Source organism: Centroberyx gerrardi, chromosome 21 (assembly GCF_048128805.1).
Source record: "Centroberyx gerrardi isolate f3 chromosome 21, fCenGer3.hap1.cur.20231027, whole genome shotgun sequence".
In the NCBI taxonomy this organism is placed as follows: Eukaryota; Metazoa; Chordata; class Actinopteri; order Beryciformes; family Berycidae; genus Centroberyx; species Centroberyx gerrardi.
Genome location: NC_136017.1, coordinates 13913076 through 13940877, shown reverse-complemented (window position 1 = coordinate 13940877; position 27802 = coordinate 13913076). Strand labels below are relative to the sequence as shown.

The window sequence follows — 27802 nt, the reverse complement described above, 5'->3', positions numbered from 1 at the left end:
ATTACGTGAGATTACGTGGAGGTGACAACTCCTTTGACCACCGGTTCTCTGTTGAGGTATGTGGCCCAGTAGACGAGGTTGAAGGTCCCGAACAGGACGGGGAACACTATCCGGGACATCTTGTCGATCTTGCTGACGCTGTTGTAGGTCTTCTTGGGGTCCAGGATCTTGGACTCGGAGGCGCGGAGCTGCACCGACGTGGTGTTGGAGATCGTGGAGATGGAGACGTCCTTGGTCAGGTTGGGGGTGTAGTTGACTCCCGCCGAGCAAACGTTGTTGGGCTTCTTGGACAGCACCATGGGGTCCCGCTTCTACATGGGACAATGAATTGCTTGATTAGTCTTAAGCGTTCACCAGGGAAGGTCTGTGATGGTACTTTTTGACCTGAGCTACTCAGTGAAATTCATGATTTTCCCAAGGTACCACTTGTAATTTTCATAAAAATCTAGGGTTCTGTGTAATTGAATGTCACTCAGGAGAGACATATCAGTAATTTAAGGCATGTCACAGTGATGTCTAGTGCTATTACTACTAGTAGCATGATTACCACTGGTGCCCTGGCAATTTGATTTTGATTATTTAGCATAATCACAAGATGTAGATGTGTGTCTTTTATTGCAGCTGTTAACCAATGCATGTCAAGTCAGTTTTCCATCTACATGGTCTGGAAAGGGATGAAGACATTAATTTCCTTCTGTCATTTTCAATGTAATACAAGTTTATTTAACTTATAATCACAATTGCAGACTTATTGGTCAGTTGGGTATACCACATGAACCCTGTGCATGGTGCTTTAAAGTGGTTTAACTTGATGGATAGAGCATGACACGAACACTTCCAAGGTTACACAATTGATTCCCACTGGGCCCACTCATAAAATGTATGCACTCATAGTACTGTAAGGTGGTTTGCATAAAAGTGGCTGCCAAATATGTAACTTATCAAGAAACGTATCAGCATATACAATGCTACAGCAGACCAAAGGCTGTACCTTAGGGTGCTGTGCTTCCAGGGCCTTCTTGCCGTCCCACGCCCAGCTCCTCTTGGTGAAGTAGTTTACTGTGGCAAACTCGATGAGGGCCGAAAAGACGAAGGCGTAGCACACAGCGATGAACCAGTCCATGGCTGTAGCGTAGGCCACCTTAGGGAGAGAGTTCCTCGCGCTGATGCTGAGGGTGGTCATGGTCAGCACGGTGGTCACCCCTGGGTCCAAACAGAAAGACCGTGACAAGCTTAGATTGCGTTTTCACAATGTGGCTGGGGCAAATGAACAAAGGTGGGCGCTCTGCTGCAGTGCTGCTGCTCAGTTATTGTTCTGGGCAGCTCCCTGGTGTGAATGTGCATATCTGTAATATTACCCAGACAAATAAAGGAAAGAAAGAGAATGAGATAAAAATAAGCGGCTTTACTCACCAAAGACAGTCCTTGCAGGAACTGACTCTCTGTTTAGCCAGAATGACACCTGGGACAGGATTACAGTCATGAAACAGGGCATATATGTCTGGATGACAAAATATCCAATCTTCCTCTTCAGGTAGAAGTGGGCCATCATCACTGTGTACTGTCCTAAAGGGGAACAAACAAATAAAAAGGATATAAAGTTAGATGGGAGGTGATAAACAAGGCAAGTAGACTAATGTTTCCTGGTGATGAAAGTATCATGTTCAATTTTCAGTCCAAGAAACTGAATGTTGTTGGCACCAGACCTGGGTAAATAGTATAATAGTATTTTCTTGGCGTTTGTTTTAACCTGCTTAGAGCACCAGATGGGTGGGGTTTACCACATAGGACAATACAATAACTCCCAGAAAGTCTATGTTGTTATTTTTTAGAACTTACCTGACAGTATCTAAATTGCCCTCATAGCGCTTAGAACAAATGCAATCATTGGCTACAACAAGTGCAAAGAATTATTTGCAAACTAGTCACAACCTTTTCTCATGTGTCTCCCTGAAATAATGCGCCTCTCCCCCTTCCTGCTGTTCCAGTAATGAAATAATGAAAGGTGGTGGAAGTGGAAAATGGAAAGGTGGCACTGCTTACAATGAAGCCAGCATAAAGAGAACATTTCACATTCAGTTGTGAGGGAAGGAACCCAACTTCAAAAGCATTATTAAACTGAAAAACTAGAGCGGGCCGCGTTAATCATTGTGTTTGATGGCGGCAACATGACAATAGATTATTATGCAGTTAATGTCGGGTATTTGACAATGGGCAATGACAGTCCCTGTGCAAAGTAAATCCAGAGACAGAGAGAGAGGAGAGAGAGAGCGAGGGAGAGAGAGAGAGAACACAATATCCCGTTAACCAACTGAAGATTGCATTTGAGGCTTTAAAAAATCCTCTCCCCAGCAGCAGTTTCCGACTGCAGGCTCTGGTAAACTATGAAAAATCCACTGACTATATTCCACACACTAACGCACACATACACAAGCAGCATGCACATACACTCTCTCTCTCTCTCTCTCTCTCTCTCTCTCTCACCCACATACACCCACACACACACACACAGAGTAATACATGAGGCTTTCTCCAGGCAAAATCGGATTTTTGAACCTCCCTAATCCCTGGTTACAATCTGCATCCTGCCATCAGTGAGAGAGAGGAGAGAAAGAGGGAATGAAGGGGGGGAGGGAGGGAGGGAGGGTTCCTGTCCTGGGAAGCCACACAGAGCGCTGAGCCCCGCCCACTCTGCCCTGCCAATCCCGGCACAGACACTCACACAGACACAGACACACACACACACTCGGAAACACACACGAAGCATGATCTCTGGCCGCTGACAGCCACACGCACACACACACTCATACACCTCAGCCGCACACTAAGGCGCGCACTCTCAGCCGCGGAGAGAGGGACACTCACTACCGCTAATCACTGGTGGGATGGAGGGGGGCTAACCGGTGTGGACATTTTCTATCTTCCTTCCATTCCTCTTCATGTGTTGTGTTTTTCTGCTGTTCGGCAGCTGTTTGTGGAGAGCTGGAATGCTGATTGGACTGGTTGGCATGAGAAGGAAAGAAGAAGCAAAGTGATTCAGACCAGCCTGCAGCCTGAAAAGTAAGGTAAATCTGTTTAATTCACAGGCGTTTTCTGCTGAAGAGAAGCAACCACCGTACACCACCTACGTCAACGTCACCGCCGCCATGCCTCGATCAGCAGATCAGCACCGCCGCCGCTACTTCTCACCTCTGCCCCGTCACCCGGGCCCCCTGACGCCCCCATGACTCCAGGCCACCTGGCCCACGACTACCCCATCGACTTCCACTGCTGTCGGAAACATCCAGACGCCGGGCGCCGCCGACCCGGGACCACCCGGGATCGTTTTTGCCCTTGATGCATGGATCCCGACAGGACTGGGGGCAGAGGAATGAGGAGGAACATGTTCCTCTGGTGGATTTTACTGCTTTTCTCCCAAGGATTTGTATTGCAAAGCGTCCATGGGGAACTTCCTTTCATCTCGGAGAATAACGCTGCCATGCTGGTCAATTGGTGAGTAGGAGAGGAGCAGTTCATTGTTTTTGCCTGTAAATGCATCACTGATTGGTTTTAAGGGTAATCGGAGTAGTCTGAACTGATTTTTTTTTTTCAGGAAATAATCTAGGGGATTTTGGCCCATGAAGTTCACTTTAAAGACAGCAGATGATAATCCAAAGCATTTTAGTCTATCCTTACAAGCTCTGTCGCTGCAAACTGGGGAAGAAGTAGCAAGTGTCTTATCTGCTCACTTTCTACTTTAAGACTTTGGGAGTTATTTTAGGAAAGATATTGCTGTCTGAGAAGGAAGGAGTCATGCCCTTAAAGATGTCAAGCCTTTAAAGAAAGACTTCTGGACTAATCTCCTTCTTTATTTAGGCCAAAAGGGAATGTTCTCTAAGATTAGGTGTGCTAATTAAGGGCCCACAACAACTCATACATAATGCAGTGATAGAGATTCTTCATGATAAGGTTTTGAATATTACCCATCCACTTAAACATACACATATATTCCATCCATCCATCCATCCATCCATCCATCCATGTCCATGTCCATACATCAAGTTTTCAAGATCTATGTTCACAGAATCAGTATGCTGAATTCAACATGATCTATTATTGTCAAATAATGATGATAATTTTAACATCTATCATGTTGCATAGCATAATGGGTAGCCTCAGCCCTAGTTGAAGCATCCAGTAAAGTATTTTCTCAATGTCTACTTGCAGAGTAGACAGAACTGAATATCTTATCTTGGCCTTATAACAAGTCAGTATCATGAGAAAACCCACTGTCAAACATTATGACAAAACCACAGTCCGAGATTAAAAAAGAGATATAGTGAAGTATGAAGAGCAGTTTTAAAGTTGGCCTAAGTGCTAATTCCTTGCTAATTTTCTGGAAAATCTTTTAGCTTTTAAAATAACTCTTTAAAGCAAATCATTGGTTCACAAGTTACTGTAGTAACTAATTCTTGCCTGTGGAAAGAGGCATGGCGGTACGTTGTCACCCTAGATCTTTCCTGCATACCTGAATCTCTTTTTGATTGTGATTGTAACTGGTTGAGGTAATCATACATCACTTTTAGAGATGGACAGATGGACAGATTTCAGAGAAGCTTAGAAATTGGAATGGGTTGCTGAGGTCACTGGAGGAGGCCTTTAATTTATTCTAACCTTAAAATATCCAAGGTTAGGTTGTGGGGACACAGGTCAAGCCAGGAAGTTGGAATATCATTGATGTCAAGTCATGCTAGTCATGTTAATGCAAATGCAAACACCGGTTAAAGCACAAATTAGAGAGTTACACATCTTGGTTGCATTTTTTAAAAATTTGGAATTAATATACAACTTTGATCCTTTTTGTCATTGTCTCATTTACATAATGTAATATTTCTAAATCAGTCGGTACGCTGTAGCCTTTTCACTGGGGTGCTGGCATGTTGGACCAAGCCAGCACAGCCAGGATTGACTTTCATGTCAATACTTTACTTGTGATTGGCAGAGCTGACAACAGTCTTGATACTTGTGTTCAATTACTTCCGAATAACAGAGCTCACTACAAACTCTTGTAATTCACATACCCATATACCCTTACATACTGATGCGACAAAATTGGTTTCAGGTTGTGACTTAGGAATGAACAGACAGAGGAGGCATCTATTTTTAAACATTCAAAAGTGTCATGTTTGGTCAGTGAAAGGTATTTGCAAGAGAGCCGAAAACATACAGAAACAAAATGAACCTGGACTGAATGTGACCCCAATGCTGAAACTCATCAGCGAACTCCACAGATTTGGACGGTTTCCAGACAGAGAAGCTTTGCGCTGAACGATGGCCTACTGTCTTTACAAGACCTAGGTTAAATAGGATTTGCAAATAATTTCTAGTGTTTGTTTTAACCTACTCCGGGCACCAGATGGGTGTTTACTGATTTAGGGCAATTCAGGTAATGTCAAGTAAATCAGTCTCATAAAAGTACACAAAATGACTTTGCAATAACATACATTTTGTGACACTCATTGTATTGTTCTGTGTGGCAAACCCCTACACATCTAGTACTCCAAGCAGGATATAAAAATATTAAGAAGGAAGGGGGAGTGGATGGTGTCATCAAACAACGTCTTGGGTGGCAGAACTGGTAGAATGGTGCATGAAAAGTTGTACATGACCCTTTGCCACTTAGTGGGAAAAAGAGTATTTTTTGAAAATACTCCATCATAATTAGCATCACTATTATCATCACATCCCTACCAGCAAAGTGTTATTTTTGGACTTGTGATCAATTTCAGCAAGTTAGTCTGGTTGCAACTTTCTCTCTGCAGTGCATGACAATCCACACCTCCAAGTTCAGCCTGGCAGCCAGATGGGCTAACTCATTTGCCAAAATACTTGGGACTTTGGGAATTCTTTAACCAAATAAATACTGTGTCTGTGAATGGAAAACTGTCATACTAGCTTCTTGTACCTAAACTATTTGCTAGCCTTCGTTAATTTGCTAGCTAGCCTAACCCTAACCCTCAGCTTCCCCAGGGCAATTCACTACTTCCATGTTGGGCATTTATAGAATGCAAAACGTCCGGCCCATCATTCATTTTATTTACTATTAACTGAGACTGCAGCAACCAACAGGTAAAGAGGGGTAAAATGTGATATGTCATGGCCTGCCACATAACCAGCCAGTCAACCAGCCAGTCAGCAGTTCAACCATTGAACCAATCAACCAGACAGCTAGCCATTCACCCATTCAGCTACCCATTCTGTCATCCAGTTAGCTAACTAGCTGACCAGTCAGCCAGCCAACTGGTCAACCATGAAATCGATGCATCCAGCCAGTGAACCAGCAAGTCAGCCAGGCAGCCAGGCCAATCAGTCAGCCAGTCAGTCAACCACTGAACTCTTTAACCCCTTGTTTAAACCACTTAGTCAGCCAGTCAGAAAGCACAGGCAAGGTTTCAGCCATGGCGCACAAATAAAAAAAAAATGGGGAAATCCACACTTTTAATAATGATTCTACTGGTAACTGGGGGGGAAGTGTATTACAGTTCCGTTTTACATAAGGGTATTAAGCAGATGCCTTTCAACGCCCCCACCCCCACCCCCCCACGTGTCACAGCTAGGCTGTCCAATCCCCAGACACACACACACACACACACACACACACACATACATACACATATACACACACAATCAGGGACAGCCAACCAACCAATCTCTCGCTGATCTGTGATGTCATCTTCTTATGCAAAGGCTGATGGGCGGTTGGGTGGGAGATTAACCCCAGGTCTCAGGCCTCTCTCTCTCTATCAGTGTGTGTGTGTGTGTGTGTGTGTGTGCACAGTGCACACACATGGGCTCATGCAGGGGATAAGTGTTGTTTTACAGTGCTGGCAAGGCCTGCAGACAGCTGGTTGTGTGAGGGATAGGCTACTCTCCTCCACTACCCTCCACTCATTGACTCTGATCTCCAGATAATGTTTCCCCCATTTACTCTCTTCCTCGCACGCCCATCTCTCCACGCAGCATTTATCTTTCCTTTCCTAATCTAGAATTAGTTACATCACATTATTTGTTATTACAATTATGATACACTACAGACGAATTGGCACATGAAAACAAGATGCACGAGAAAAACATAATTTCACAAATCTAGCCGAAGGTGTTGCAAGAAGGATGGAGATAATGAATGGATAAATGGATATGTACAGTAAAGAAGTATTGTTGTTGTAGTAGGATATGGGTTAAAGGTGCCATATTATAGAAATTCAAATTTCCCTCTATTTATATACATATGTGATCAAAAATGTTTAATGAAAGCATTGTTAAAATTTGATTTTGTTTGAGTGGTTAAATTTAAAGTTATTGCCTTTTTTCAAAAATCAGCCCTTTTTTTCATGCAGTTTCAGATCGAATCCAGTAAACGCATTACAGCTGGACTTGGTCCTGATTGGCTCCCTCACTAAAGAATTACTGACATCCTTCCAATGAGGCCAGTTTACAGCATTTGGACTTGTAAGCCTCCTCTCATTCATCATTGAATTAAAGGAGCTGCATGATGTTGTCGGCCAATCAGAGTCCAGTATTGTGAGGACTTAGTCCTCAAATTCATTAAATTTAACCAATTCAATTGAACTTTTAACTAAACTACATTTATTTGATCATGAGGAACACTATTCTTATCCTGAGCTATAGTATATTTAAAAACAAAATTATGAAAAATGAATAATATGGCACCTTTAAATCTTTTAGATTAGTGATGGTTTGATAAAAAGTAATGTATGATTGCTTCAATCCCAGTCAGAATGAGGCTGTGGTGTGCAACAGGTGAACCGGGGCAGGGCTGTACAGCTTGTGCCTTTTGAAATCAGCAGGAATCTGTTGTTACTCCTTCTTTGCCTTGTAAACATTATTTGCTAGCAAAAACCAATTTCAGCTCAAATTGTTTATGAGGCGCTTGGAGGGGGGCCCAGAGGCAGAAAGCGACATGACCTACAAGGTGAAGTAAATCAAACACTCCTGTTTTCATGCACTGTAAAAAATCTTAAAAAATGTATGAGAAAATTGTACTTGTTTCAATGTGTTTCAGTTTTGTTTTTCAGGTTTTTTTTTGTATCAGGCAGCAATTTCTATGTAAGGCAGAAAACTCAATTCGTATCAAGTTAATACCGCTTAATTAAAAAAAAAAAATCTTGAAACAATAGCTGAATTGTATTGAAACAAGTGAAATTCTCTCACACCATAGGCAGATGTTTTCAAAAAATTTTTTTATACATAATGAAATGACTTCTTAAGATGGATGTTTTTGCAGTGTGCATTCTATGTCACCAATGTGTGGCGGCTCGGCCGGGTGACAGCTGGTGGTGTTTGGGTTGGGATAGGCTCCGCTGGTCTGCTGCCTTCCTCATAACACACTCTGATCTCCAGGCTGGATGTCTTTATACTCAGATTATACCCTCTGTACTCTGCTCTACTTGCCTCTACTCTGGGCAATGCATGGGTAGTAACATAGCTCTTTACTTACAGAAGCTAAAATTTGATACAAATCTAGTTATCCTATTCTATTTTATTCTATTCTATTCTATTCATTTGTGTCTAACTGTATCACTTGTTGTATTTCAGTGATAGAAGATTGTCACACTTTGGGATTAAGTTCTACTATTACTATTACTACTACTACTACCACTACTACTACTACTAGTACTATTACTACTACTACTACTACTAATACCACTATTACAATGACATTTATTTTTCCTTTTTTTACCCAAGTAGAATTTAACTCTTCTATTCTATTCTATTCTTTTGTGTTCTATTCTCTATAATCTAGTATGTTCTTTACTATAATTGATTACATGACAACACACACACACACACCTCTGCTTGTGTGTATGTCCTCTGTGCCGGCGGTTTGTCCTATAAGATGGTACTGGTTGAGTCTTGACCCGTCCTCTGCCACGACCACGGACTTAGCAGCTCCCTGAGTCCAAGTGTAGACCACCTCTGATATGGGATAGGCATCTGAGAGAGGGAGGGAGAGAGAGAGAGAGAGAGAGAGGGAGGGAGAGAGAGAGAGAGAGAGAGAGAGAGAGAGAGAGAGAGAGAGGGGGAGAGGAATTGGAGGATTGAATTGATATACTGTCAATTTCAGATTGTCATCATCATTACTTGGAATTAGTATTTGAATTTTCATCATCCATTTCATCCTATGGTGTGAGCACTGGACATGTGGATATATAAGACAGTAACATGAGATCAACTTTACTGCTCCCATGGGGGAATTTGTCTCAGACTCCATACAGCTGTTGTTGTCAATAATAAGCATCAGTACAAAGCACATCAATGCAGTATAATAAACATATGAAGGCATCTGATGTTCATTGCTCCATATTTTAAAAACATAGGTAATCATCAGAATTAAATATTAGTACAATAACATGTTAATAGCAAAATAAAAAATATGGTAATAGAGAATAAAATCTTAATTTGTTTACTGTCATATCATTAATCATTGAAGTGAAACTCTTCCTATACTCTACATTACAACCATATTTTATTTTTAAATGAAACTCATCATATACAACCTTCTCAACACGTGCAAAAGTTGTGAATGAATGATGCAGGCATCCCTTGGGCCAATCATTCACAAGATGCATCATCTCTCAAAGTTTCATCAAAATTGGAGCAGTAGTGTAGCAGTTATTTTGACTTATAATTGCAGTGCCCCCATTAGGTCAAACAGTGCAATTTCAAGGATTTCAAAAGGTATGGGCCCAAGTTGAATATCTGGGAAATGGCCAACAAGTGAAGAAGAATCCTACTCTCTACTCATACAGTTACATACATTTAAATCTGAGTCACCCACATTATGTGTGTAACCAACCATGTGTGTGTGAGTAATCTGTCCAGCACCCTTTGGTTCGACCAGGAACAGAATTTTGCATGCTTAAACGTGTATGTGTGTGTGTGTGTGTGTGTGTGTGTGTGTGTGTGTGTGTGTGTTTGTTTGAGTGTATTTTTGTTTAAACCACAGTTCTGGGTCAGAGGTGATCTCCACAGTCAGCAGGAACCAGACCTATTCAGATTAACTGTAATGTGTTGCATCACACTTGTGATGAAAAACAGAACACAAACTCTGTAACCTCTGCTGCTATTTCATTTATTTCTGTCGAATCTTGCATAAATACTGGCCATCGATTTTTTTTCTCACTGCCCCCTCAGGAGGACTGAAATATTGAAACATGAAAATTAGAATTTCACATTGCATGGAGAGAAGTGTTCATTTTTCATTCTATTTACAAATCTGGCCTCGTATATTTGGCTAGCCTACTGTTTAAGGGTCTTTTTTCATCTTTCTCTACTGCAGTGCACCATGGGATTATTGATGAAGACTGTTTCCCAGAGAAGATGATGATTTAATCAATGATGTTTCCCATTACTGTCATTTCAACTGTTTCCAATGCAACTCAACTTGTTTCATGAATTTTCATGAATCAAGCGGCATTACCTTGAAACTATTGATCAGCATTATTTCAAGGTATTTTCACTTATTTCACAAAAAAAAATCGAAAGAAGTAAAACAGCATTGAAAACAAGTTAAATAATAAAATATCAGTCTTTAAAAATGTTATTTTAACAAACTGAATACTTCAATTATTGGCTTGTTTGAATGGAAATTTTTGCTGTGTATTCAGAAAATACAAATGATACAAACGTAGATGAGGATCATGAAATTATACTGTGCTTGGCCTTGCACAGAATTAGAGTGACGCTCTGTTATGGTGAACATTTTGTTTACCACACGATTACAGAATGATTGGCACAAGCAAAAACAACCTCCAAGTCTAAGAACAGGGAGGAACGGGCCACAACACAGTAGATACTGAATGGCTATTTGTGATCATGTTGGGTTATAAATTGGAATAATAAAGCCAATTGATGGAGATGGTAAAAAACATATTAGGATCTGAGAAAGAGATAGATGGAGGCTAAAATGAAAAAAGAAAAACTCTGCTGAGAGGAAAATAATGAGAGAGAAGAGGGCTGAGTCAGAGTGCTGACAATAAAGTGCCCACTTAGATGTTCAATTTCATTGACACTTATTTATTTATTTTGATTTTCTCAGAAGGTAACATTTTAATACAGGGAAGAGAGAGTAGCTATGATTTATTCCCCCATGACAAACGCGGAGTTGAAGAAAGAATTATCCACAACCTGCCAGGCACAGTCAAAACTCTGAACGGATCATGGTGAGAAAAAAGGAACTGCACAGTGAATTTGATGCTGCCAAGTGTAGTTTCCTTAATTGGAAATTTCTGAACCTGAAAATATGCTTAAGATTTATTTGGTCAAAACTTATGTGGCTGGTTGTCACTAACACTAACTAAACCCTTGGCCTTGTGATTGTTGTTTGTTTATTTTTGGCCTGGGGATAACATCTTAAATTGAGCGCTTTCCTTCTGGGTGCACACTTGGCAGCTGGATGCTGATGTAAAAGGTATGTCACGTTTAAATTTGGGGACTGTCAGGCCAAAGGTCAGGACCTAAATTAAAAGGTAGTTAGATTGGAATAAGGGATTATAGGGAGATTTCATTATGGAGAGGAACGGCTAAAGGCTTTAGCAGACAAGACAATGCACCTGGGCCAACTTTTCAGCAGTTCACACTACACGCTTTGCTGCTCCCACCTTGTGCGTGAAGCAAAGTGAGCTAAAACTTATCCAAACTCATGACTTACTATTGCTCTACGCACTCCCAGTGACTACGTAGTTTTGTGGTGCTTATCCTCCTAACTGTCTGTCTATCCCTGTGAGTGAGCTTCAACTTGTGACCGCTGCTTTTGCTGATGCAGTTTGTCTGTTTGGCATATGTTGAGTGATGCACTTGAAATTTGGGCATTGACTATTTACAAGTTCGTTAACTGCCTCATGTTGCGTTGAAATCTCACAGGCAAGTGGTCCTTGTCAGACCTCTTTTAAAGCTGATATATACTTCCAAATTGGCAATCAATATGATGTGATATCACTTGATATGACTTGCCTGTGTAGCTGCCTTTATAAATGTGATTTAGTTTCTTCAAAGTTCAAGTCCTTACATATGACGTTTCTGATATACATATACTGTATATCATACGTCATGGACATATTTCAATTCCTAAAAATGTTAGAAACATCTGTTATTTCCATAAAAAAAGCCTGAACATGTAAATCCAGGTGAAAGCCATAAACGGTAGCTTGGCATAGATGGAGATAAAGGGGAGGAGGTCAAAGAAGGATTTTAAAGCCTTGAGGCAATTGAGACATAAATTGTCAAAAGGGAGTGCAACTCAATATTAAGTAAGTGTTCCTAATATTTTGTACTCTGTGTATATTGAGTGTGACACAGTAAGTACACTCAATGCAGGCTACTCTCAGACATCTGGGAGGGATAAGTTCACTTAACAAGAGAGTGTGGCACCTTTGGCTGCCATTTTGATTGTTGTGAAACAAAGGATCACATCCTAAATTAAATGCTACATCCCTGGGCTCACCCTAAACAGTTTACCATAGAGAATTAATTGTCCTACATTTGAGAGCTGTATGGCCAAAGGCCAGCACCTAAATTGGGAGACAGCTAGGCCAGAATAGGGGATTAGTGAGAATCCATTATACAGTGGGTAAGCTAAAGGATTTGGCAGAGAGGAAAACACACCTGGGCCAACTTTATAACAGTTCTTCATGCTTTACTGCACTAGGCTTTATGAATATTTAGAACAATGAATCACTACTCTGTTACCAGTGTTACCAATGGACCTATGGAAAAACGGATAGATGGATGAATGAATACTTCAAGGTGAGGACAGTGACATTCTGAACCTATCATGACCTAAAACATGAGAAAACTTTAGCCCTATTTTTGTGGCAGGCACTACAGTCATTTTGTTTAGTTTAAGACCCGGGATAGTATGAATGTATTGTGGATTTGGAAAAGGCTTACGACTGTGTTCCCTGAGATATCCCATGGGAATTTTTGCGGGAGTACGGGGTGCCAGGATCGCTGCTGCGAGCCATTCAGTCGCTGTACACTCGGAGCAAGAGCTGTTGTCGCATTCTTGGCATTAAGTCAAGCACGTTCAAGGTGGGCATCAGACTCTGACAAGAGTGCGCCTTGCCCCCTCTCCTGTTTGTGATATTCATGGACAGGATATCAAGGCACAGCCGAGGTCTGAAGATTGTCCATTTCGGTGACATTAAGGTGGCATCTTTGCTGTTTGCAGACAATAGCAGCTGCCCCATGTGGAGGAGTTCAGGTATCTCGGGGTCTTATTCACGAGTAAGGATAAGAAGGATTGTGAGATTGACCACCAGGTGCATTGGCCAGAGTAAATGAGCGTCGTATCGGACCATGGTGGTGAAGAGAGAGCTGAGCCACTAAGTAAAGCTCTTGATTTAGCGGTCGATCTTCGTCCCAACCCTCACCTATGGTCACGAGATTTGGGTAGTGACCGAAAGAATGAGATCGCGGATACAAGCTGTCGAGATGAGGTTCCTCTGCAGGGAGGCTGGCCTCATGTGCGTGACAGAGTGAGGAGTTCAGCAATCCCAGAGGAGCTCAGTATCTAGTCATTGCTCCTCACATTGAGAAGGGCCAGTTGAGGTGGTTCGGGCACCTGGTAAGGATGCCCCCCGGGTGTCTCCGATTGGAGGTGTTCCGGGCATGACTGACTGGGTGGAGACCTCAGGGCAGACCCAGGACACGCTGGAGGGACTACATCTCCCAGCTGGCCTGGGAGTGCTTGGGGCTCCCCCAGGAGGAGCTGGAGGAAGTTGCTGGGGAAAAGGATGTCTGGGCTGCTCTGCTCGCCGTGTTGCTGCCATGACCCTGACCCAGATAAGTGGCTAGTAGAAAATGGATGGATAGATGGATGTCCCTTGAGGCCAAGGCCTAAATCAGGAGGTGATTAGGTCAGAGAAAGAGATTGTAATTAGTGGGATTCTATTAATGGGAGCATCTACAGCATTTGGAAGTAAGGATCCTGCACCATGGCCAACTCTCCAACAATTCTTCATGCTTTATGGAATCCCTCTTTGAATTTGTCACTGTGTGTCATGTGCATCTTCATTTTGGTTAAAGATGAATTGATGGATGGATGGGTGGCAAATGTATGAATGATCTAGAGGGCAACCTCAAATAACTCATAGAATGTGAGAATATTTTTGACTCTTGATACAGTTTCAAGAATATGCCAATGCATAAACATATGCTTGTGCCTTCTGAAGAGTATTGCACGGTATAGAGAACTTTGTGAGAATGGGTGAGGTATGGTAGAAGTCAAGAGGATCAATTTCCGTGCAGTTAAGTAATGATCTTACATTACATAGCAGACTAGACATAGATACTAAAACACAGAGATACTAAAACATAACACTGTTCTATCTTAAAAGCTTCTATATACTATACTATACTATATACTATATACTATATTAAATACTTGCTATCAACACATGATTAGATTACTGTTTGCCATGAGAAGGCCCAGCAGCTCCTTACTGTCTAATTGGATTGCAGTCCAATGTGCCACTGTTACACAGTGAGTGTGGGCGGACTGCGTCTCACAGAAATCTGGGGATAAGAGGCTCATCCTTTTAGCCAAGAGGCTCCCAAGGTGTGGCTTTTAGCTAGATCTGTCTTTAAATACCCCCAGGGCCACTTTGGTTTCTATACATGACCTGAATGTTAGGACACACAGACAGGGTGTCCCATTAAGAAGTCACTGGGGAAAGCCCTTCCGATTGCTGCCCTAGTTGGGTGTCAGAAGATAGATGTAATCTTCTCTTCTCTTCTCTTCTCTTCTCTTCTCTTCTCTTCTCTTCTCTTCTCTTCTCTTCTCTTCTCTTCACCTCCATTCAGTCCTGTTCATAAGTTCTTGAATACAACTTACAAGGGAAACCCATAGCTATTTATTCAGAAACTGTTATGTCATTCAAATCAACAAAGCCCCAGTAGTCCATAATGCTAACCACAATACAACACACATGTTGTCAAGCCACATACAATTCCAGCCAGTTAGCAGAGTATGGGCTAATATTGCTTAGCAACAGTGATTCCTTGGAAAAATCTGGCACACAGGAAGTGATGCGTTTTATGTTTCCAGCAGCAGCAACAGTATAAGAACTGTGTAGTTAGCATGAGCAGTGATAGCCACCATGGATGAACAGACAAAGAAAAGAGCGCCGCCTACAGAAACTCATCAACAGAAAATCCAACGTCACAGTACTGGACACACTGTTTGATTGACAGGCGATCTCTGGGAAGAGCAGAGCAGAAACACCACAGCAATGAGTACCAAAGATGCCACCAAAATAAAAAAAAAAGTTTTGCAGATTACCACTGTAAGTAAAAATTGAATCAGTAGAACCTCAAAATTGTTCCAGATGTCTTAATTTGCCCAGTGATAGCCTAAATGTTGGAGAAGCAGGCTTTTGACTGGAATGTTTAGATAAACAGGCTGACTGGAGCAATCTGGGTGGGGCAGGCGAATAAGCAATGTTCTCCCATTACTCAGCAACTTCACTGCTTCCAAATACCCTTGAACGAGGCACTTAACTCCCAACTGCTCCAGTGGGGCTGCCAACAGCAGAAGATTGTGGTTGTGCTGGCCAGTTCCCAGGTGTATTTACAGTAACTGTGGGCTATTTGTATGAAGCTGTAAAAGAGCATATGCCCCCAGCAAACCTTAGATAAAGGTAATAAAAATGTAACTTAGTCACAAGGCTTTGGGGGAATGCTGTACATCATTTGTTTGTATAGACGGCCAGAGTAAGAACACACATGAATGGACAGGATGAGGCCAGCTTTTAGAAGATTCAAGAGTAAAGAACTGAAGATTTCACTTGGTACAAGCAAAAAATCAATTCTGACTCTGTTGCCAAACTTGCGGATAGTTGCCAAGGAAATTTTATTATTTTGTCAATATTTTCTCGACTTCAGTCCATGTACACACACTGATAAAACATTATCTCCTTGAACTCTCGAAATCTTGGCTTCGGTGCACTAGCGCATGGAAGGCAATGTTCAGTTTTTAGACACTGCATCACATCACATACCTGAGTGATAGCCTATTATCTGAGGTTAGCAGTGATTTTTACTTGATTATGGCCCTTCATATATCCTGAAAATAGGATATAGACCATTCAATAAAAAAGATGTCAACCAAGTCAAAAATAGAGTCTTTGACAAAGCAGCAATGACAGAATATTACCCAAAATGTTTTCTCAATTCAGATTCAGTAACTTTTGTCTATCCCATGCCTATCCAAATGCCTTAGTATATCTTTGTCTCAGATTAGTATATGATACTGGATTATAAAAACATAAAAGTGGTGCATATCAACAACAGTCTTTTTACTCACAGCTGCCGAACTTGAGAGGGCAGGCATGTGCGTCCATGGGGAAATCCTCCAGCTGCATGGGACATTCTGCTGATATGGTCAACCTAAGGAAAAACACAGACACAATACATCCATTTAACCATGTAACATATCCTGTGACCATAAAACGATCACGTAAGGAAAAGAAGTAGCCTAGAATAAGAGCTAAGGAGAGAGGTAGACAGGTTTTCTTTATTATTTTTAAGAGAGCAGTTAGACTGAGGAGAGATTATTACTTCCTTCTTTGCTTTTTGTAGATCAATTTGAGATAGGTTTCAAACAGTGCGGGTATTTCATCCCGGTCTGTCAGCCATCCCCTTCATAGGACAGCAAGTAAATTTACCAGGAAGGAGCGTTCATTGCTGATAATGTCATCTCTTAACAGTGTGATGATGATAACACAGTTTCATGGATATCACTTGCAAGTACAGTACAGTATTTCCCCCATTGAGAAAGACTGGCATTACAGTGATAATACTACCACCTGGTGGCTGTAGTGTCAATGTGTTTTTCTGTTCCTCCCTCCCTGGAAAACAGTCAAATCCCTCTGTGTATTTCTGCTTAAGAACCACCAATGTTTTTCTAAATGAAACCTTGGGACAAAGAACCATGCAAGTTCCTTTTTACTTTATTTTTATTTTTTCTTTCAACCGTCAATCGAGCTGATTGACGGTACTGCAAATCATTTGCAGTATGACTGTTGAACATCACCTGAAACCTCTGTTATCTAACTATGACTTGAACATAATTTGAATTGCTAAGATGATGGCATTTGAAAAGCTATTGTGGCTCGTATGAAAGGTTCAACTGGGCTCACAATGTAAAGATGGAGTGAATAAATCAGAATTAAGCAGACGAGAGAGTCCACCTCTAATCCCTGCATGTCAATCATTCACTCCAAATGAAACTCAATTCAAATCCAAGGCCAGGGGAATAAAATCTCAATGGTTTTACATATAAATATCATTTGAGCCGCCACGGATACAACTGATTTTTACCCCTGCAGTCTCCTGAACAGAAAACAAGAACTGCAAGATTAAGTAAATCAAGCATACACATCATCATTCTTCTTTTTTTTTTTTCCTTTTCATTTCAAACACATTCAGCTGTGTGCCCTAGATTTGATCAAATCCCTTTGGGTATTCTTGCTCCATACGAGATAATAAATAGCAATACAGTGATATGATGATGTGGATTCACTGAACTTAATGGGCTGGATGAAGGAAAATGAAGTGGAGCAGAAGCCAGCACACTAAAACATATTCGTAAAAATTGTATTAAACATTTCACTTCTATGCATTTTATCCATCTTTTAACCATCCAGACACATAAACAACCTCAAAGCTGAAAACATTAACTGCATGATGAAATAAATGATTGAGATGAGTGTTGTTGTTTTTTCAAATTATTTGAATTACAATGTATGTGACAACTATGTGGCAAAATCCCCTTGTGTCTTGTTTTTCATGCTCCAAAACCTCCCGCATGAATCCAAGCAATCTCCCAATCATATCATAAAAGTGAATGAAGCAGAATGAAGTGGGAAAACAGGCCACCTCTGCTCCCTAGAGATGACTGTTTTGGGGCTCAGGTTGCTTTCCACATCAGTGGGAGATTACCCAATTGCATTACCTTGCTTATTGTGTCTAAAACAGCTGAAGGATTTCGATCGGGTGTCTTGGAGGCTTGGAGATGGAAATTAGAGCATGGCTGTTGGCTATTACACCATGTTCCAATTATTCATGTGTCCTTGCACCATGAGCAGGGATGCCTGTAAAGACTGCTTTGAATTTTGGGTGCACTCCGATTTGTATGATTTGTACAGTTGTGCCAGAAACCTATAATCAATACCTTAAAATCCAGAATCTCTATTTTATATTGAAATTAGAATAATGTCCCAGAGTCAGTTCTATCAATGATAGTCTCCAAAAATCAACTTCTCAGGATCTCAGAAAATCAGTCTAAAAGCACATATACTTTTTTAAATCATACAACTGCTATGAAATAGGTTTCATGGGATGCCAGGTTATGAATTTTACCCAGGGCATGAAGAACCATGTAAATGTTCAAATGCAGGAAAAAAAAAAAAAAAAGGAAAAACACTGCGAAGAAGAACTGCGAAGGCACTGTCTTTACACATCAGCAGCAATTTGCACTGTAGGATATGGTAGTTTAAATAAGGAATTGTCATACATAATTCAAACTGACACAAATTGTCAGTATGGTAGAGTAACATGTCTGAATGCCACCAGTGTAATTCAGATCATAAAGTCAACACTAGGAACAAGAGTGAGAATGGCAACCCAACTGTATCTACTGATAATGGTATGTAATGCCCTGGCTCTGTGGTGATATAGGAGTTGCAAGCAGCTGATAACGCCATCTCTGAATCCCCTTTGTTGTAACCTATCTTGTGTCGGGCTATAATGGGCTGCCATCAAGTCCATGTGCATTAAGCCTGCACAGTGTTGTGAGACGGGACATGTTATGAATTATCCATGGAGACAAATGCATAGAGATTTGCTCTGTAAAACCAGCCGCTCTCTCCTAGCTAATGTTTTTCAAATGGGGTGACAGCGCAATCACATTGGGTTAGGAGAGAGGAAGAGGAGCTTTCAATGACACCCATAAATGGATGTGTGCATGCATAAAAGTGTGCATGTGTAATAGTAGTTATGTGTGTGCCATGCAAAAGTGCGTGCATGCCTGTGTGAATCACCCGACTGTTTTATGTGTACAGTAGAATTTACCACCTTTTTAACCAGAAATAAATACATATGGTGTAACCTCATAGTAGAAATCATAGTAAGTATGAACCAATGTAAGTTATATGAGGATATTGCCTTTTAAGTTAACCCCCCCCCCCCCATAATTAATGCTATAATAATGCTAAAATATAATAGATTTTTTGTTTATATTGGCGGTGTTTCCCTCATGATGATCACCAACTATAGGTCATAGTTTACCCACCTTTTTATTTACCACTACATCAATGGGTAAAGATACAAAACTGTAAAAAATTTAAAGAATGAAACTCTTTACAATGCTAACAGGCATAAAGAGAGACTGATAGTATTGGCTGGTGAGTTAGCTGTACCCTGCAAGTACCCAGATGGCCCGTGTGTGTGCGTGTGTGTGTGTGTGTGTGTGTGTGTGTGTGTCTATGCAGGAAGAAGTAGTGCTGTCTGTGGTTAAGCTCTGCTGGTAATGACAAGCACAGTACTGTAACAATCAGACGATTAAAAGCAACCTACTGCTGCTTCATTCCTACAGTGGCAGGGAATCTGATGCCATTTTTAGATTACGGCCACACAAGCACACACACACACACTCTCTCTCTCACACACGTGCACACACACACACAAACACACACAAACACGTCTTAATAGATGTGCATTCATGCATTCAAATATATATACAAAGCACACAAATATGCACAGATGCAGATGCGCACACACACATACACACACACACACACACACACACAATCCTCTACTTCTTATGCCCCCGGGGTTCAAAGTTCAGCGTCGCTGCTACTGATTAGTGCGGAAAACACGCTCAACATCCACAATGCGTGTGTGCGCACGTGTACGTGAACGTGAACGAGCGCGTGAACTTTTGCGTACGCTCGCTCTTTAGCGTGTGCATATGTTTGCCTCTGTATACCTACGTGTTTAATGCGCGTGTGTGTGGGGGGGGGTGCGCGCGTGAGAACGAGGCTGCTTCTCTGGATGTGTGTGTGTAGAGAGTAGAGTCAGGACGGTTCCATATGGATAATCTTATCTTCCATCCAGCATTATGCTCCCTGTGGGTGGCATTGATATCAGATAGAGTGCTCTCATCCGTGATACAGTCACTCTAAGTCCTGCAGCTACAGTAACTCCTAAGGATAAATACTAAGCACAGAATTATTCTAATTCTCCGGTCCAAAGGTCACGGTAAGTCCTTGTGGTTACAGTAGCGTTCCATTAAACGAGATAACAAAAGCCACGGTTTTGCTGTTGCAGAATTATTTCGATGGCTCCCGTGATAATTTAAGATAATTTAAGATAAGAGGCTGGGAAGACGTCTCCTTTTTCTCATGAAATAACAACTAATAAAACAGTTTGCCTCCTTTTTATTTGTAAGCTTTAATTGTTTTTTTCTATCTGCACTACCAGTCAAAAGTTTGGACACACACATTTTTCTTTATTTTTACTATTTTCACATTTTAGAATAATACTAAAGATATCAAAACTATGAAATAACACATATGGAATTATGCAGTGACCAAAAAAGTGTTAAACAAATCAAAACTATCTTATATTTTAGATTCTTTAAAGTAGCCGCCCTTTGCCTTGATGGAAAGGCAAAGGCTTTGGAAAGAAATTCATACATAGGATCAACTTCACTATTTATATTTGTCTAAGAAACAAATTTGAAGCATTTAAGCACAAGCCTTTAGATCAAAATGGCTTTAAGATCATGAAAAACATAGTACATTCAATCAGGTGTGTCCAAACTTTTGACTGGTAGTGTAGATACTGGTGGTTTTGTGTATAGCGATCACCAACCGGAGTTCATAGTTGTCCCACTTTTTTTATTTACCACTTCATCACTGCCAAAAACTATAGTTCACAATGGGGTTGCTTTTCATAATGGATGATCTCCCCCTGCAGTTCTTCTCAAAACCCCACTGGTCCATTTAAAGAGACATCTCACTTTGGTATGTACATTCTTTCATGCACATGCCTTATTATGAGTTCATGAGAAAAAATAAAAACATAATGAAAAGGAAAAAGAAATAGTTGCACTTTTGAATATTTCCCACGCTTTTAATATGCACTATCAGGACTGAATCACCACATCATTTCCCCTATAAACCTCTGCAACTCAAAATGACTAGTAACCATGAATGGCCACTGGGTGACACTGTTTTGCTGTGGTCCTGACTGACATCCTGAAGGTTTTCTACTGTAATGTATTTCTCTGTGTTTTATGTTGGCCTGCCTGGGTGTTTGCAGCTGTGCCTTGGTTGCCATTGTAAAATTAAATTCTCAAACTTGATTTAAACCTGCCTCCTGTCTTCTCAAAACATGTTGGAGGAGGTAGGAATGGGGAGAATTTTTGATTCCCTTAAGACTTTTGAGACTCAATAGTGGCACGGCAATACTGAACCTTGAATTCAGGTGTTGTGCAGACAGGGAAGCATTCAAAAGCTACTATAGTATGCTGTTCTGTGACTAGCAACTTAGCTGAAATTATATGAAATGTCAAACCATGCTTGGCAGATATCAATTTCAACTTTTCGAGAGTTCTATTCCAAAACCACTTTGGAAAAACAATCATTACCTAAACCTCATTATGCAATACCTCTAAAATGTAGAGAATCCAGACAGAAAATGTGTTGTGATGTTGACACTTATCATCCTTTAAGAGGCACCGTCATTTGTTTTCATTTATTTGCTGTCCATCATTTTGTGGGAGTGGGTGTCGCTTTTATCAAATGGATGAATAAAACTCTCCATGTGCATGACTCATCGCACTGGAGAGACGTTGAGCCTACCTCATGGTATAAAGCAGGGTGCCGTCGTCCTTCAGCCTCAGCAGCTTGTTGGGTGTGGTCATGTTGTGGGCGATGGACTTCTTGCCGTTGAGGAAGAAGGTATCGGGGGTCCAGATGTTGCTGGCCAGCAGGTTGTTTAGCGGCAGCATCTCCATGGGCCCTTTGAAATGCAGACGCTCGTCCTTCCAGCTCTGACGGAAGAACACGTCAATGGTATATTCCTGAGGCAGACAGAAAGGGAAAGAGGTAGACTGGGTTTAACGTGTTGCTTTAATAGGATACACAGTAACTATGGCAAGGGAAACAGGTTTTATTAAGTAATTTGACTTGTATGTTCTCTGTAGTACCTAATAAGGACCAACTGTAACCTATTATGTACATGTAATAGCCAAACATGAGTGCTTGCTATGATCGTTTTCTATGCCTATATAAACCCACTCAAATTGCATACATTGATTTAACTGCGATGTAGAAATCCATCATATACTCACTGCCGTATGAAATATCAACTAGCTTCAAGCTGAGAAAAATAAATGAGCAAGAGCACAGATGCACATACTGTATCCCCTAGAATAATGACGCTGTTAGCAGGCTGACATATAAGCTTTTATGAACCACAAAGCCATTCGAGCTCCATGCCACATTTCATTAATCCGTCATGTGCCCTTGTCAATACCTTTCTCGAGTCAATTATAAGCAAGTGGTAGGTTTGGTCATTGCTGTGTCAAAGTGTGCCAAGATATGGCAGGGCATAATATAGGATTTAATGAAAGAGGAGATTTAATGCCTTTCCCTATCCAGGTGGAACCTTATAGTTCATAAGGCGATGAATTAATAAGGGGATGAATCATTTGGAACAAATGGGAATGGGCCAGCCACATTGCATTAAACCTCCAATGTTTAAAGCACACTAAGTCGTCTACATTCATTTCGTCTCGGTCACTAATACCTGCCCCAACTTCACCCATCTCCAAAGACACATTTGGGGCGTCTAGGGTACATCCAGGTTACAGCTAACTCAGTCTCTCTTAATGTCTGTTAACGTCACAATGTTATTAATGGAATGTCAGTAAATGTTTAGATGCAGACAATCTAAAAATACCTAGGCGAGTGTGAACAAGAGTGTATCCTGCTGGTGTGTTTGCCCAGCTTAACCCGCCTCCCTCTCTGTGTGTCTATGGTGTTTGTGGCTGATGGACTCACCATCTCCGTGTCAGAAACCGGGCCGAAGCTTGTGACAAAAATATCCGTCTTGATCTCTGTGACATTCTCTGTTGAGAGAGCAGAGTTGAGGATGGTTGAGGCATGAGGAGAAAAGGCATGAGAGAAAAGGCAATAAATAGCATTACAATTACTGACAATGGTCAGATTTAAAGATTAAACATGGAATATCGGCACAAAATATCAGCATCTTCAATACAAAAACACTGGTATCGATATCAGCCTTCCAAAACCCACATCTGTTGAACGCTGTTTTCAACTGCAGCTCACTCAGTATTCATATAAATCCACACAGTTCCAGGATTTCTTTTACAATGCATTGCTTCTGAGGATGATGTGAAAGGTGGGACAATACATTTCTGCCATTTGCTCCGATGCATCCAATCACTGCTGTGCATATAAATTTGATCCTGGCGAGCCCGAGTTGGTTGTGCTGTGGAGAGCGGGTTGTTGAATGCCGAATGAAGGCCTGAATGTTTTTCTGGTATGTATTTATAGGCCTCTTGTCAAGGGTAGCAACGGTTACCAGGACGTGAGAGCAGGCTTTTGCCATGACACATCAGGCATTCAGTATGAAAAAGCCCTGCTTGTTCTCATTATGGGGCAAGTACATTGAAAACGAAGTGAAATGAGGAGGCTAATGTCATGGGTCCAAAACAAAGAGCCGGCGTCAAGTCATTGGAATAGATGGAGTAAGTGCCACAGCATTAGAGAAGGGGAGATGGAGAAGAAAGAGAAGCGAGAGAGGGTGAGGGATGAAGAAAAGAAAAATGAAAGGCATTCCTTTCAATAGCATCTCTTATAGGGAAAAAAAAATCTCCATCTCTGAATAGCAATCTGTGGGCTCTCAAGGTTATCTCCCGTTGCCGGGGTGAAGAGTGTGAAGAAAATACCACAGTATATTGAATTCAGGCTGTGTTGGAGATGGCTTGATTGATCTACTCTTTCTACCATGGCGGCATACAAGAAAAGGCCGTATTCACGAAGCGCGCAGTGGCTCCGAATGAAACGCGGCATCTGACAACAACACGTGTGCGTTCACCCCAGCTGACATGTGGGAGTAAATTCCACATCTGCTCGCGCCGTTTTCTACCCCTGTATCTGTCAGTCTGTCAGCGTCTCCCATGAATCAGTGCGTGAAATTGCGGCAGGAACGCGGGCTTCCCACAGTAGTGCAGCGCGTCCGGGTTAGGAGGGTTAGGCTAGCATGCTGGGAGGCTCCAATGTGGCATTATGATATTAGAATGTGAGATCACTGTCTTGTACTTTTAAATTAGAGGGCTCTGAATGCTGCATTTACAATGCTAAAATGGTAGATTAGAATAAAAACATATGAAATTCTCATATTTGAAAGTTTCAGTGTAGAATGCTAGAAATTGAGCTATTATACTGCTGGAATAGCAGATTAGAAGTTAGAATACATCCACCAGATTACTCAAAGTGAGTACCATAATCCGATTGTTCAAGTTATTCTCATTAGCCTTATCCTTGTCACATCATCTTAAACGGTTCACTGTCATTTCCCATTCAATCTGATCACGGGCCAGGTTCCCCAGCCCCGGCTAACCTCCCAGGCCGGGCCGCAGCCTGTTGTCGTAACCGTCGAGCAGCCCGTCCAGGATCCTGGTGAAAACTGTGCTGTTGTCGTTGCAGGCCGCCTCCTTCTGAGCCTCCGAGGTGGACTGGCAGAGACTGGGAGAGGAGAGGAGGAGGGGGGAGAGGAGAGGAGGAGGGGGAGAGGAGAGCTCAGTGGTTAACAGCAATGGATGACTATGAGGAGAAACGACAGTAGACCAGCCTGTGGTTAGGATGTCAAAATGACATGCTTGTTGTGATTAATTAGCTCCCTGCATTAATGACATGGCTGTTGTGATTAATTATTGAAAGCAAGTACTGATTATAACTACCAGTAGACATAATTAAAGCTGTGATATGCGATCCAAATATAAATAAATGGGTAGCCCTGCCAGATGTGGCATGAAGCAAGACATACAATGCAGTCTCTCAGGCTGCAAGAAAATGAGGAAAAATGGCTATTGTCTTTTTTGAATATATTATCTTGATGGCACTTCTGCTAATTTGGATAAAACAGAGTATAGACTGACAGAGGAAAGAGATAAAGGTTATAGGCCGGATTTGAACATGTGACATTGCCAGAACGTGGTGTGAGCTGTACGGAAATGAGAATGGGTTATTCCAGTGATTTACTGACAACAGTGCCAAGGATTTTTTTTTCCTTTCTTTCGTTTTAGTGCAGGACAGCCACTTAAAGCATTACTGTACCAGACCGCTACTTGGATATGTGATCAATCACAGAGAGAAGGTCGAGCTGGCAGCGGTCCCGAACAAAAATATACCTGAGTTCAACTCCAACATAGGATATCCAGCTTATGGAATTGATTTTCCCAGCAATTGGGACAATCAATCACCCACTCTGACAACATGATTGCTGTCATGAAAATTAAACTCATTGAACATTATTAAGGCATTGGCAATTTTAAGATCCTTGCTTTCACAATAAGAGTAAAATTTAGAGAATACCTGTATAATCACAGCATATTTTTTTCAACAATTGAGCAATGAACTTTAAGTAGCTTTATTTAGTGGGTAAACAGAATCATGGAATGGAACTTTTCATTTGTTTCTATTACTTTAGAGAGGGAATTTTGTAATCACAAAGGCCTTCAGTGTTCAAAATGTATTCACCAACTGTTTTATGCATGTTTGGCTGACAATAAAAGACCTACCTATCTTGGCATCCACACAGGGCCAGGAGAGAGAGGACGAGCCATGCCATGACTGAAACGCTGCTCACTTTGTTGTTTAGAGCTATAACACACACAGAGACACAGACACACACGCACACACACACACACACACACACACACACACACACACACACACACACACACACACACACACAAAACAAAAACAACAAAAATTGCACCACTGCCAGAAACTATCATCACCATCATAAAGACATTCTCATCATCATCGTCATCATTTTCTCCCCCACCATAGCCGCCACAGATGTTGTTCAACCAACCTTTACCTGACAAGCACAATGAACCAGGGGGGCTAGTAAGGCCAGTAAGCCTTCCCCAACTCGCACAAAGAAACTCTTTACCCCGCTGCATACAGAGGCAGCCCATTACAGGAATCGCTAAATCAAGCGGCGGGACAATCTCTGCTCAATGAGGCTTTCGATCTGCAACTCTGTGACATCCAAATCTCCAAATCTCCAAGTCTCTCCTGGATCAATACTGGGTGTTTTGCATCTCGCCCCACAGCCCCCTATGCATTAAAAAAACAAACAGTTCCTGCAACATCGTCCCTATTGTGTAAAGCTTCCACTGCGTATGAATTCGCATCCAGCGCATAGGCATTGCCATTCAGCCGGGCTGTACCCCCCCCCCTTTTCCCCCTCTCTCTCTCTCAAAAATGAGAAAAAACAGTATCTCATCCCTATCTCTCTCTATGTCTTATTTGAAAAAAGGCTAGTGAGAAAAGAGGGCTTTACCTGAATGCAGATCCATCATCATGAGGGGATTTTTTTTGTGTTGTTTCTCCAAACAGCAGCGGGGGGTCGGTATAGGTGGTGGTGATATTGGAGGATCACGCGTAGCCTATCAATAACCTAATCCCGCGGTGGTCGGTTCTCTCTCTCCCCTCCTTCCTTCAGCTTCTCCACCATGAGCTGATCCGGTGTTGTTCTCTCTCTCTTTCTCTCTCTCTCTCTCTCCGTCGGGCTAGTGCGCCTCAGTGGTTCCCCATCAGGCGGTGTTGTAGTCTGGTCTGGTCTTGTCCTTTATCGGCTGTACACCGCGTCTCCCTCTCGCCTCGTCTCGCTCTCTCCAGAGGTGCTGAGCGGCCGCTGGCGCCTCGCTCGTGTCAGCCAGCCTGTGAGATGGGAGCGGAGGCTGGGCTCGCTCCACATTTTTCCAGTCCGCTGTCTGCCGTCTCTTCCCGCACGCCTACTGCCGGGGTGCAAGAGAATGAAGTGCGGCAACGGCGGCTAATAATTTTATAATGGGTTCTCCCCCATTGGCGGGTTGGGGAGGAGGGAGGAGAAGGAGGAAGGAGGAGGCGCAGGAACAATGCAAAACCGCTGCCCCGAAATGTGTTTGTGTGTGTGTGTGGAGGGGAGGGGAGGGTATAGAAATGACGACTAATACCTAAGAAATATATAGACTATCTACATTATCCTACTGCAATAAAATGTGAAATTGTGTTGATCCCCGTAGGGAAACAATCTGCCCCCCCTCCACAGGAAGGTCAGAGGTCAGGCTCAGCAGGGAGGGAGGAGGGGTCTCTTTAACCCCTAAGTAGCCCCCACCCCTCCAAAAAAAAAAACTACAGTAGGCTAGTAAGGATGGACAAGCCGTTGACTCCGAGTCTTCATATTCTGTTCAACTTCCAAAAAGCCTCAACAGTTAGCAGTGATGTGAAGCCAAAATCAGTGTTGGACTGCTCTTATTTAGGTTATTCAATTCAATATGTTTTCTTACGTCGAGACTGTTGGGATCTGCTTATTTTTGAAATAACGGACAAATCAGCGGGCGTTCGCAACAAGCAACTTCTCCTCAATAAAGTCTCAATAAAAAAAGTCGTTTTTTATCCTGACGATTGCCATAAGAGGGTACCCGAGTTCCACG

General features: G+C 41.9%; 2 protein-coding genes across 2 annotated transcripts in view; one reads left to right on the top strand and one right to left on the bottom strand.

The window, feature by feature from the left end:
* Nucleotides 1-11: 11 nt before the first annotated feature.
* On the bottom strand, nucleotides 12-26683 carry LOC139914138 (gamma-aminobutyric acid receptor subunit alpha-5-like). The gene is made up of 10 exons (XM_071902351.1): nucleotides 26668-26683; nucleotides 25895-25976; nucleotides 24715-24839; nucleotides 23130-23197; nucleotides 21927-22147; nucleotides 16364-16446; nucleotides 8851-8994; nucleotides 1414-1566; nucleotides 992-1203; nucleotides 12-311 (listed from the first exon to the last, which is right to left on the bottom strand). The coding sequence occupies exons 1-10, from the start codon at nucleotides 26681-26683 to the stop codon at nucleotides 12-14; spliced, it is 1404 nt and encodes a 467-aa protein (XP_071758452.1).
* The window catches only part of LOC139914137 (gamma-aminobutyric acid receptor subunit beta-3-like), a 58962-nt gene continuing 34500 nt past the window's right edge, over nucleotides 3341-27802 (top strand). Inside the window, exon 1 of the mRNA XM_071902348.1 lies at nucleotides 3341-3492. Within this exon, the coding sequence (XP_071758449.1) occupies nucleotides 3341-3492 (152 nt within the window). The remainder of the gene's footprint in view (nucleotides 3493-27802) is intronic.

Coding starts and splice junctions, on each gene's coding strand:
- LOC139914138 (XM_071902351.1), bottom strand. Junction 8,995..16,363: donor CCCTCTCAAGTTCGGCAGCT/GTGAGTAAAAAG, acceptor TCCCTCTCTCAG/ATGCCTATCCCATATCAGAG. Junction 1,567..8,850: donor GGACATACACACAAGCAGAG/GTGTGTGTGTGT, acceptor GTTCCCCTTTAG/GACAGTACACAGTGATGATG.